This window comes from Engystomops pustulosus, chromosome 10, assembly GCF_040894005.1.
Source record: "Engystomops pustulosus chromosome 10, aEngPut4.maternal, whole genome shotgun sequence".
NCBI lineage: Eukaryota > Metazoa > Chordata > Amphibia > Anura > Leptodactylidae > Engystomops > Engystomops pustulosus.
The window spans coordinates 80,445,867-80,458,855 of NC_092420.1; the positions used below are offsets into that span (position 1 = coordinate 80,445,867).

Genomic DNA, 12,989 nt, shown 5'->3' on the forward strand with positions numbered 1-12,989 from the left:
TTCTGCTCCGCTTACTTGATATGGATATGTAAAGTGAAGCCTCCTGTCTTTTACCCCAGATATTCCTGACTATTAAAGTGGCTGCAGATGGAGGGTCATGTGATCTCTAACTGTCCATGAACAATCACCCTGCCAGGACCTTATGATAGTATTCATGAATATAAGATCAAGGTCCTGGCAGGGCGATTGTCCATGGACAGGTAGAGATCACATGACCCTATATCTGCCAATCACTTACATTTGTGTTTATGGTAATAAAATGGCCGTTGTGGACGGTTTAATCCATTTGAGAGTCTAAGTTCTTATTTGTTGAAAAAAAAAATTAAGTTAGGAAAGTCAAGAGTTGCATGTCCAGGGGTCTTGTCATGTTGGGGAATTGAGTGTATGGGAGATTTTTTTAGGGTTTACACAATTTTAGGGTTATGTTGTAAGGTTAGTGGCTCCTGTATGGAGGATAATTGTAGAAGGATCATATCCAATGGTTGGGAAGTTTATGACTCTATGTATAGACTATAATAGCACATTATTACAGTATGACATGATTAGGACATGTTTTGTGGAATGGTGTAGTATGGATGTTTTGAGGTCGGGGACTGTCGGGGGTGTAATGTTTTTCAGGTTTATACAGTCAATAATAATTTTATTTGTGTCTTCTGTAAAGATCCTGTCGTCCCATGCCGGGGGCACAGTGTAAGTTACGAGGTTAGTCCTCCTGTCACAATGTGTGAGGCTTCTACCGCATTACTGTTCCTGGGATCTTGTTTTGGGGAACATGACAACAGCTGCAACTAAACCACAAGATTCTCAATCATTCGGAGTTATTGTTCTCAAGCTATTTATGAGCAATATGTCCTCAGTGATGAGGGGTTTGTAGGATTCTTCATGTTTGGTCAAAAGTTGCAAAAAGTTTAGAAACTTCATTCCAAATACAATATTAAGAAATTGTCAGTTAAGAGAGTGGTTATAATAATCCGGACAGACTGATAGCCTGCCCAAAATGCAAACAACCTAGCACAGATGTATGGCATGGGATATGGTCATGCGACAATATTCAGACTTTTTGGAACCAAATACGAGATCACATAAAATTAAACTGGGACAAAAACCTACCCATGGACCCGCTGCTCTTAATATTCCACATAGTAGAAGGGGATGAAGGTCAAGAGGAGATCCCACTGATCAGATTAGACGTTCATGCTTTCCTACTAGTGGCCAAAAGATGCATCATGAACCACTGGATAAAGAACTCCTCCCCGACAACTGTGGAGGTAGGTAATCAGATGAAACACTTGATTCGACTAGATAGAATTGAAACACTCAGACATAAGGAAAAACAAACCAAGGGTTTTTTCAGCAAATGGAAGCAATTTATTGTTTCGCACATGACCAGACAAGAAATAATAGAACTAGTTACCCCTTTCAAATTAACAACATGGTATAACACTGGAGTTCTGAAGGGAAACTTGGGTAAGCTACAGGTATGAGGGCCACAGAGGAGGATAAGGGTGATGTGGAGAGGTCATCCCCAGTAAACCGAGCAGTGGGTCAAAAGAGAGATCGCTAGGAACTAGATGAGGCGGTTCCACCCCCCTGTGCACTAAGGCCACAAGAAAATGGAAAAAGTAACCGACATGTAACCTATAAGATATCTGATATATTGCCAAATGTTAAAACGTTTATAAGAAAATGTCTTGCATGTTAAATTTTGTTTGAAAACCGAATAAAAAGATGTTTAAAAAAAAAAGAGAGAGGTCATCCATTCATGACCTATACACGTATGCATACCGTGTACAAGGAGAGCATCTTTCTGGAGGACATTGATTTGAATGACAACTGTGCAATGCTTCTTTTGTGCACTGTGCACTGCAGGGAAACCAACAGATTACAGCAGATTCCTGACATCTCCAGTAGAGCGGCAACCCATTGCCAGATGACTTATCTCTTAAAGGTGTTAACTCACGAAAGATACACTTGTCCAAATACTTTAGAGGTTTACTAGGGACCCCCATCTATAAGCAAGGGGGTGCTGCTCTATTCCAGTAGCTTTTGTTGGAATAGTCTAGAAATGTCTTTGTAGTTCATGGATGGCCAGTCACCTAAGAGACCTTATGTTCTGACAACCCAAGTTTTCTCAACTGCCTCAAACAGGAGTGAACATACTCTTATAGTCACAGATAGGATGAGCCTCATTTGACTGTTGGATGTAGTCCTTGTGGTCCTTGTCAATTGCCACCAACATCCTGGACAATTTACATGACACATTCAGTTCTGCTAAATCTGTAGCTGCAATAAACTGCATTAAAAATAGTCTATGACTCAGATAACAGCAACGGCGAGTGCTAAAAGGGTCCAAGTGTTTAGACTTGTAGAGGACAGGAATCCGGTGGCAGTGACAGAGGCTACGTGAGATAACACAGGAATTTAGGATAGGTGAGGATTGTGAACGGTGGTAAACGCTCGGTCCTACAGTACTTATAGACGATACTTTCCATCATGTTTCCAAAAGAGGTGTCCGATATGTAAAATGTGTTCAAGAATTTATTTTACTGCTCCAGAGACAAACCCACCATCACAGAAGGCAAGCCTGAATCTCTCTCAGGCCTGGCTTTGGATCTGAAGAAGAGGCAAGTTCTCCCTCAAAACGAGTAATCCTTTGTTCATGAAACTGATGTACTGTCAGCACCCGTCCAGCAACCGTGCAACCACAACCAGTCTTGGCGCTAGCTGTCAGAATAGGTAGGTGGTGGTGAAGTCACCCTGTGACGTCCCTGTGGGCTAAGGCCCTGCCTAAAGCAGATAAACCGCCCTGACAAGGGTGAACCCACTATCAGGAACCTAACTGACGGTCCCTGAACGACCCTACAACATGACAGGGAAAACTTACTTGTCTGGTAGCTGCTGGATGCCGGAGCGGACAGGTAACCGGGATACTGTTATAGGTCAGCGTTCACACTGGTGCACAGAATACTAACACAGGACTGAACAGGGAAAGCGTGAGAACACTAGGAGATAAACGATACTGAGGGACAAACAACAGATACAGGACTTCAGGCGGGTTATATACAGGTCAGATACAGATACAGACAGACAAGCGGAGACAAACAAATCGGGTCAAAACCAAGATGGCTTCAAAGGCACAGAATCGGATAAAAATCACAGAATACTAAACAAGATAGCAAGAGCACTAGATACACAGGAAATACTAGAAGAATAACCAGCCAGGTATGATGGGAATGGGCAGGTATATAAGGCAGTTCCTGGACACGCCTCCAGCAGTACACTGGGGGAACTGTCCATCAGGCTAGTAACCCTTGCTTGTAAGGGCTTAATCCAAACACAAACACTAAGCCACAGTTCACACACAAATAAACGCCATCTATTCTGCAAACTGCGGATAGAGCGACATTCGGCCCCGGACGTTACATGTACTTCTCAACTCGTTGGTGTATATCTGTCCGATTTTTTTCTTCCAACTTGGTGGACAGGGGGTTGTGGATCCACTACACAGCCTAACCAATCTGGCCTTTGGCTACTTCCAAGGACATAATTACTTCATGGGTTTTTGCCTGTTGAACCTCTAGACTTTGCTGTAACAGGTCTCCAGGCTGATACCTCTCAGAGTCTTCCTGGTATAGGTGGCAGCTGACCTCTGAGGATCAAAAGAAGCCAGCGTGGAGAACCAGGGGGTCAAACAGGAAATCACAGTCATGGTAGACTGATTCATAGTACAGGCTGAAGGACAGGGTGGGCATGCAGTAAGGACAGGCCAGGATCATCAATGGTCATAGGTCGGAAATGTAAACCAGCAACATAACTGGAGAACAAGCTATAATGAAAGCTAGAACATAGGAGTCAGTCAGCAATCGAAGGCAAGCCTCTAACCTCTACACACCGACAAGGGGTGGCAAATGTAAGTAACTCACAGGATGCCAACGTTATTGAAGGTGTAAGAGATTTTTATCTATGGCTCCAACAGCCCTTCTACAATTGTAAGGTGATTTATAAGTATTTGTTCCCAATGCCACTTGGTCAAAAGCTGCACTCCAAACGTACCCTTTATTTTACCCAAACAGTTTTGTATATACGAGAAACAGAATAGGCTTTGCAGAGTGCGTGAAAAGGTAATAAAATACTGAAACGCTATAGGTTAGCTGGAATATATCAGAAACTCCCCTTTAAGCTATTTTCCCAAAATGTTATTGAAATGTTGATGAACTATGCACCGTTTCCTCCAGAGACCTTGCTCTCAGAGAAACAGAATGTTTTCACTAAATGTCCTGTGAAAATGCTCTGCATAAGTCAAAATAAGATAAGTAGATGCTTAAGCAAGAATATAGTATATCAGGAGTCAAGGACACGCAGACAAAGGTATACAATGGGAGATGGTATACAATGGGGTTTATGAGAGATCGGTCCTGTCAGACTAATCTGATTGGTTTCTACAAGGAGATAAGTTCCAGACTGGATCTGGGGGACACTGTACATGTTGTATATCTGGACTTTTCAAAGGCATTTGACACCGTGCCACATAAAAGGTTGGTATATAAAATGAGACTGCTGGGACTAGGGGAAAATTTGGGTAAGTAATTGGCTAAGTGATAGAAAACAGAGGGTCGTCATTAATGGCACATTCTCAGATTGGGTTGATGTTACCAGTGGAGTGCCACAGGGGTCAGTATTGTGGCCACTTCTTTTTAATATTTTTATTAATGACCTTGTAGTGGGTTTACACAGTCAAGTTTCAATATTTGCAGATGATACTAAGCTGTGTAAGGTAATAAATACTGAGGCCGATAGTTTAGCATTACAGAGGGATTTGTGGAAGCTTGAGGGATGGGCAGAGAAATGGTTGATGAGGTTTAATGTAGATAAATGTAAAGTTATGCACTTGGGCCGTGGAAACAAAAAGTATAATTATGTTCTAAACACTCAGTTACTTGGTAAAACTGGAGCAGAAAAGGACTTGGGGGTATTGGTGGATGGTAAACTTAATTTTAGTGACCAGAGCCAGGCAGCTGCTGCTAAAGCAAATAAAATTCTGTGATGTATCAAGAGAGGAATAGATTCTCATGATAAAGACATAGTTTTGCCCTTATACAACTCGCTGGTCAGACCACACATGGAATATTGGGGCACATTTACTTACCCGGCCCATTCGCGATCAAGCGGCGCGTTCTCTGCACAGGATTCGGGTCCGGCTGGGATTTAAGAAGGTAGTTCCTCCGCCGTCCACCAGGTGGCGCTGCTGCGCCGAAAATAATCTTAACGCCCCGGAATGCACCATCCCATAGCAGGTGAAGGTGAGCGCTTCCCAAGCGACACATTTCGGTTTTTAAATGCGGCGGTTTTTCCGAATACGTCGGGTTTTCGTTCGGCCACGCCCCCCGATTTCTGTCGCGCGCATGCCGGCCCCGATGCACCACAATCCGATCGCGTGCGCCAAAAACCCGGGGCAATTCATGTACAAGCGGCGCAAATCGGAATTATTCGGGTAACACGTCGGGAAAACGCGAATCGGGCCGTTAGTAAATGACCCCCATTGTGTACAGTTTTGGGCACCAGTGTATAAAAAGGATATAGTAGAGCTGAAACGGGTGCAGAGGAGAGCAACCAGGATTATTAGGGGAATGGGGGGACTTGAATACAATGACAGATACAAAATTTGGGATTATTCAGTTTAGAAAAAAGACGACTGAGGGGAGACCTCATTACAATGTACAAATACCTGAACGGACAGTACAAGGATCTCTCCAAAGATCTTTTTATACCTGGGCCTGTGACCAGGACAAGGGGGCATCCTCTACGCCTAGAGGAGAGGCGATTCTACCATCACCATAGACAAAGGTTCTTTACTGTAAGAGCAGTGAGACTATGGAACTCTCTGCCGCAGGAGGTTGTTATGGCGGACTCTATGTACATGTTCAAGAGAGGCCTGGATGACTTTCTGGAGAGAAAAAATATCACGGGTTATGAGGATAAAACATTTATTTAATTCTTAAAGGTTGGACTTGATGGACTTGCGTCTCCTTCCAGCCTTATATACTATGATACTATGATACTTCTTATAGCCACAGTATACTTTTATTGTTGAATGCTTTATTCATACTGATGAAAGATATTCTGTACTTACAATACTTTAACGAGGTCAAAAGCAGAACTACTGCCCCTGTTGGGTGAATTAGGGCCTATAGATTTGTGGTTGACATATATAAGTCATATGGACACTGCAAAGTGAATGATATCTAACTATAGAGACATAACCATCATCACCATTCCCACACGGCAGCTTCAGGGGACTCTCACTGCCCTCCCTGGACACAATCTACTGTATACAATCTACTGTACATCTGTCAGCTAGAGAAATGCAGAGAATACCGGCTATTCACGTTGGTGAGCTTTACGTTACGAAATGTCATGCAGATTATAAGCTTATGATACATTTAATGAAAATACGTATCTAATGCAAAACAGGTCATCCGGTTGTGCAGGACGTGTCAATCTTTTGTTCAGGGAAAGACGCTCCTGGCTATATCTTTAGCACTTTTTCCAATCGGTTAGTTGCTATTTTTGGCCCATTCTTCATTCTTTCATTTTCATTAGCACACAACACGGAGACAAGTGCCAGACTTCAAACAGAATAAAGGAATGTTATAGAGCAAACTCTCCGTTGGTGCTGTTACTTTCCTCCTTCTGAGGCGTTCTGGTGCCCATGCGCCACATTTATTACAGTGCCTTGACAGAATTGTGTCGCACACTCTATGTTAAAAGTGTAACAAAAAAAAGTTGGTGCCCACTTCCTGAGAAGTGCAGGCGACGCCAGATTAACCCTTTATCTCGGACACTTGTTTTCTGCCTAATGACAAGACTCTATTTTTACAATCTGACATGTATCACGATAATTGGTTATAACTTTGGACCGCTGTTACATATCCAGGTGATTTTGAGACTGTTTTCTCATGGCGCATTGTTCTTTATGTTGGTTGAACAATTTAAGTGATAAATTATGCGTTTTGTTCTGAAAAAAAATTAAAATTTGGCAAAAATGTTTCATTTTCAAAGTTTGAAATGTTCTGCTTTCTAGGTAGTTAAAACCAAAGTAATAAAACGGGTGGTATGGGCATAGATTGTACTGGATCCCCCCGTTGTATAAATTAATGTTGTGTTTTTCAATTTTTTGGTGAGATTAATTTCTAGGTAGTTAGTAACACCACCCAAATAACTTGATAACTAACATTTCCGATGATTTCTGATGATTTTTATGATGACATGGTTTTTTATTTTACTAAGCAAAACCAATATTGGAGAAAACCGGATTTGTTTTTAGTATATAAAACTTTTCAGATATATATTACTGGAAGTTTTACGTTTTTTTTACGCCATTCGCCGTGTGGGTTCAAAATTGGTTTAGATTTATTGTACAGATTGATATGGAGGCGGTGATTCCAAATATGTAGGGGTTTTGTGTTTCATTACTTTATTTGGTTTTAGGTGATTAGGAAACTTTTATTTTTTTTATCTATTTTTTACTTTTTGTCATTCGTCTGATCGCTTGCAATATAAAGCTATTGCAGTGTGTAATGTAAGTAACTGAGCACATGCTGAGCACATGCTCAGTTATTTACAATCGGGGAGTAGTTCCCAGCGAACAGAGGACCCGGCAGCCTAGGGGCACACACCGGACCCTCTGGGTGGCAGCTGGACGGATCCCCTGGTAAGTTCACCGGAGGGACTCTCATCCAGGGAGAATCCCTTTACATGTGTTAGTTAAGAGTTAAACACCCCGGATCAGAGTTTTTCCGATCCCGGTTGTTAGTGCCAGGCCTGGGTTGTGATGACACAGCCTGGCACCGGCGATTGCAGGATGGGATCTTCTGCAGTGATCTTATGATGCACCGCCGTAGAAAGTTGGCGCATCAGAAGAAGGATCCTTAATGACCACTGTAAAAACCATGATAGGTCGGTCATTACCAGCTTAATGAAGACCGTAAACCAGTATCCAATAATCTGCCGCACTCTGCACAGAGATGAGCTGCGGCTTTCAACTATACATCCTGTCTCTGTTTTGCCGTTGGGTTAGTAGCAGGGAAGGATATGGTGGAAGAGTTGACATAGTGGATAACTTACCCATGGACGATCTCATACGCTGAGAATCCACTCGTCTCCTTTAGAATAAGATATCACGTGGCGGCTGCTACAAATAATCAGAATCATTACATGTCAGTATTATGAATTGGGTTTTATGTATGACAAAAATTAATCTACGTTTTTAATTTTAGGTTGAAAATTAAAGAAATCTGATTTACGGGGGGAAACATCAGGGAAGGGAACCTAATCATGAATGACGTGGCTCAAAAGACTGAGGTAGGTACAACATAGACACCAACTTGTGTATAATTATCTGTGTTCTTATACTAATTCATATCATATGTTACTGTGTATTCAGGGGGTACTAACACAAGGAGCCATTTTATTTATATGCCCTATAGGAGAGGTAATAATTTGTCTAGTTGCTGAGGCATCATGATCTTTACAGCGGGAGACAATTGATCTAAACTCCACCTTGCTGCAGGTGTGCAGTGAGGAATAATCTGGGGATCCCTCATTACTGCACGACCACAGTTGAGCAAACTGTTTTACATGTAATGTTTAGTTTAGACTTTTATTCAAACCTGCAGTTCTGTCATTGCTTTTTTGTTTGTTTTTTTTTATTGTAAAAATGCATGAAAGTGGTAAAATATTTACAATTTTTTGAAATTTCTACATTTTACCAAATGCCTATTAGGTTCTGCCTCTGGCAGGGCTCAATAGATAAATGTATTTTGAACACCGTTGTTAGCCCTCCTTGCTGCCATATTCAGTACTAGAATCAGTTTTAAAGGGAACCTGTCATCAGGTTTTGTCATTTAACCTAATGACAGGTTTTCACAGAAGACTTCTTACTGTTTCCCATTCAGTTTTTATTATAAAAATCCATAGCTCATGCGTTCAGTAAATCAATTTTAAAAAATGAGTTTCCACAGACTCACCTCTTTGGCTTGAGCTTTAAGAAGTTATTCGCTGGCCTATCTTCATGTGTAAGTTTTAGTCAAAATTTCTCTTTAAGTGTTCAGATAATGCAGGCCGCTTCCTGAGCAGATAATACACATGTGTGGTAGTGGAAAGGGGCGTAACTACAGGGGTAACAGCCATAGCAGCTGCTATGGGGCCCACAGTGTCAGGGGGCCCTGGCATCCGACCTGACACACTGAAGAACGGAGAATGTGCACCATTATATACATATTATAATACACATTGTACAGCATAGTATGGATGTAACAGTGCACATCTTCTACAGTACATAGCATGAATTAGCAGCTCAAATAAGAAATGTCTGAGGAGGGGACAGCAGAATGACAGGACTAGGGATCTCTCATCTCTAATTCCTGCTGTGTACTTCCCTTCCCTGGACCGCAGCTACTGGGACAGATATGTGTAAGTGTATACATGTATATATTAGTGGATAAATGTGTGTGCATTAGTTTATGAATGTGTCAGTATACTATTATGTATATTATCTAAGAGGGTCGGTGGCCCCATCCTGGGAGTTTTCTCACACTGCAGTGTTCTTCGATTTCTGCATTCAAATTGATCCCCAGCCCTCCCCTCTCCCGCCGCTGTTATACCTAACCAGAAGCTTGCTACGATCCAGCTACAATCCTGGAATTCCTTTTTCACAGTCCTGCTGGTGCTACTAACAACACACACAAAGGTGTGATTACACACACAACCAGGGCATTAATAACCTAACAATTTCTGCATCTTTCTATGTTTAAAACTGCTGATAGATTCCCTTTTATTAGTTTGGGAGACATTATGTGTCAGAAAGATTCACTTTAAAGGAAATATGCCATGAAAACCCATCATGATAAACCAGGGACACTTACTCATAGATTCAGGCACCGGGACTGGGGTAATCTTCTTATATTTGTTATCCATGGCCCCCTTCCTTTTAGAATTATGCTAATGAGCCATACGGGCTCTGGAAAGTGTTACCAGAGCCCATCCATGCTGTATCTTCACAGGCTTTTATACTGTGCAGGAGAACTTCCTCTCTCCCACTGTGTGAGATTACATCAGGCAGGGAGAAAGGATAGGAAAGACAACCTGTGAGGCTACAGCATGGAGGGGCTCTGGTAACACCCCTGCAGCCCTTCTGGCTTATGAGCATCATTGATTTTAGAAGCCATGGATATCACAAGATTCTAGGTATCATTCCCCTTTAAATCCTTTCTTACGATATAATACTAATACCCTGCTCTGGAAAATGCGCATCACTTTCTGTTCTTGCTCTTTTTTCTGTCTATATTTCTTCCTTGATATCTGTCATGCTCCTTTCCTGTTTTTCTCATCTTCAAGATTCTGCTTTCTACATCTAAACCTGTCCAAAAAACCTACGTTCCCAAACTTGGCAAGGGAGATGTAATGAATAAGTTTGAAGCCATGCAGAAAGCCAGAGAGGAACGGAGCCAAAGAAGAAGCACGGATGAGAAACAGCGGAGGAAAGAACAATACAATAGAGAGAGGATCTGGAACAAGCGCAAGCAAGAGGTGCTCTGCACTGCAGGGGATCCGTGCTCTTCAGGGGATCCGTGCTCTTCAGGGGATCCTTGCTCTTCAGGGGATCCGTGCTCTTCAGTGTCAGGCTTAGGCTCTTATCACATCCATATTGTATATTTCCCTTGTTCTGCTCCATTATAGAGGGTGTTAGACCTCCATCTGTCACAATGGACACCAATATTGTCTTAGAATCCAAATAACTATAGAGGGGTCTATTGGTTTTGGGATCTAGTACCCACCATATCGGCTTTTAAAGGGACTAGTCATCCGGCCATACAGGAGCAGTGAATATATTCTGGATGGAGATGTGTTCTCCCAGCTGTGACCAAAGCGTATAAAAGCTGGTCAGGAGGGGCTCCGGACACCAATAACACCCGCATGAGCAAAGAATGGAGTTAAAGGGGTTGTACCAATTATAAATGTTTTCCCCAATCCACAGGATAGGAAATAATAACCTGATCAGTAAGGGTCCTCCTACTACTGGTACCCAGAATGGACCTCGACCAATCACAAGAACAGGGGTCCCGTTCCAACTTATTAATGGAGCCAGAACTGGTTGACCAACTTATATGACCCTCCCCCAACACCTGCTAAGACTTGGGCTGTTGGATTTTTTAAGGGTTTTACTAAGTATTATTGTCCGATCAATCACAAGAATAGACTAGTTCCGATCACAAGTACTGGGTCCTGTTCTCACTCATTGAACAAAGCAGCAGGGTTCTGTCGCTCCATTCAATACTATTGGAATGGCAAAAATTGTTGAGCACAGCGCTTGGTTATTTCTGTCATGTACTGTACACAGAATAGGAATGTCAGAGATACCCGAGTGCTGAGCTTGGCAATTTTTGCTCCCATAGTATTGAGTTGAGTGATAGGATACATGCTTCACCTCCTTCTCCATCAAAGGGGCTCCCGTTCTTGTGATCGGCAGGGGACCATTCTTGTCCCCTTTAAAGCAAATAACTAAAACATATATGACTGCCCCCCTCATATTCCCAAGATAGGGTTCATTTACTTTAGTTTTGTTCATATCCTTGACATATGTTTCTAGTCATCTACTTATGGCACTATGACCAATGATTCTTCTTCCACACCACCAGATGAAAGAGTTACTCGCCTCTGACGATGAAGAAGAGGATAAACCAGCACAGGTGGAAAAGGGATTTGTCCCGAAACTCACCGGTAAGTCCCACAAAACAAGGTCACGACATTGGGATTTTCTGTTTCAGACTTTTAGCGAGAGCCAAATACGTTAGTAAATCGCCCCCTAGTGGTCACATGACAAATTTGTCTTAAAATTAGGTAAGACTTGTTAACCTGAGAAACACTGAAGCATTAACAACATACGAAAACTATAAGGAATTTATACAGAAAGTATCTTGAAAAAGATACTTTTCAGTATAAATTCCTTATAGCTTTTGAGAATTCTATTTGCTCTTGTAGGAACCGTCAAAGGAAAGTTTGCAGAAATGGAAAAACAAAGGCAAGATGAAGAAAGGAAGAGAATGGAAGAGGAGAGGAAGAGGAGGCTCGAGCAGGACTTGAAGGAGAAGAGGAAAATTCAGCGTGAATTGGCCAAGAAAGCTGAAGAAGTAAGTGACGATACACCACCTCGTAATGTAGAGAACAATAAAGTTTTACATTTTTGTCTTTTATACACTCTATTTTGGAGCCTTTCATAAATGTTCTTTTGCGGTTTCAAAAAAACAAAATAACACAGTTTTTTCTCTAGCAAAAGGAGAAATAACCACATATCCGAAGCCAAAGGTTAAAACGAATGTTACCTGAAAAAATACCTAATTTTAAGAACGATTCGATTATTTTTTTCCCTATATATATTTAAAAAAATGACTAAATCCTGTAATTGTAATTTTGGCCACATGGTCTAATATTATACAGAAACTTACTAATTCTGTAAAGGGTGTTTTTTTGCAGCAGTCAACTCATTTACATTAGATACAAGGCAGATAGGATTACAGACTACTATTGCCTGCCGCAAAGCAGAACACTAAATGCCGTCACTAGAAATCAGGCAAGATGGTGGACCCCATAACCATAGACAGAAAATAGAAAAAATTAATAAATAAAAACATAAGAAAAAATTGATGGTTGAAATAAATAAAAAATTGATGAAACATTCCCTAAAATTATGAATTCAAAAAGTTCTCTTTTCACTACAAAGTGATACTAAACACCAATACAATTTGTGCTCTGATTTTTTATTTTTTTTTATCAACAGGAGTGAGCAAAATATTGGGGTATGATTCCAATTATGTGTAAAAACCTGTTGATCATGGCTCATGTAGACAGGACTGTAATTAGAAGGACATGTTGGAAGTATCTAAACTCTCAACTACGCCAAATCATATTTACAAACCCTTTCCTTTTCAGGA

General features: G+C 41.4%; 1 protein-coding gene across 11 annotated transcripts in view; it reads left to right on the forward strand.

Annotated features, from left to right (window-relative positions):
• The window catches only part of NEXN (nexilin F-actin binding protein), a 35,621-nt gene that overhangs the window by 5,306 nt on the left and 17,326 nt on the right, over positions 1 to 12,989 (forward strand). For 8 of the 11 annotated variants that reach the window (XM_072128800.1, XM_072128799.1, XM_072128802.1 and 5 more), the window contains exons 2-5: positions 8,277 to 8,361; positions 10,396 to 10,587; positions 11,697 to 11,778; positions 12,040 to 12,188. In XM_072128800.1, coding sequence (XP_071984901.1) covers positions 8,335 to 8,361; positions 10,396 to 10,587; positions 11,697 to 11,778; positions 12,040 to 12,188 — 450 coding nt within the window. In that variant the 5' untranslated portion in view covers positions 8,277 to 8,334. The remainder of the gene's footprint in view (positions 1 to 8,276; positions 8,362 to 10,395; positions 10,588 to 11,696; positions 11,779 to 12,039; positions 12,189 to 12,989) is intronic. The other 3 variants (XM_072128809.1, XM_072128803.1, XM_072128806.1) reach the window with 1 other exon arrangement.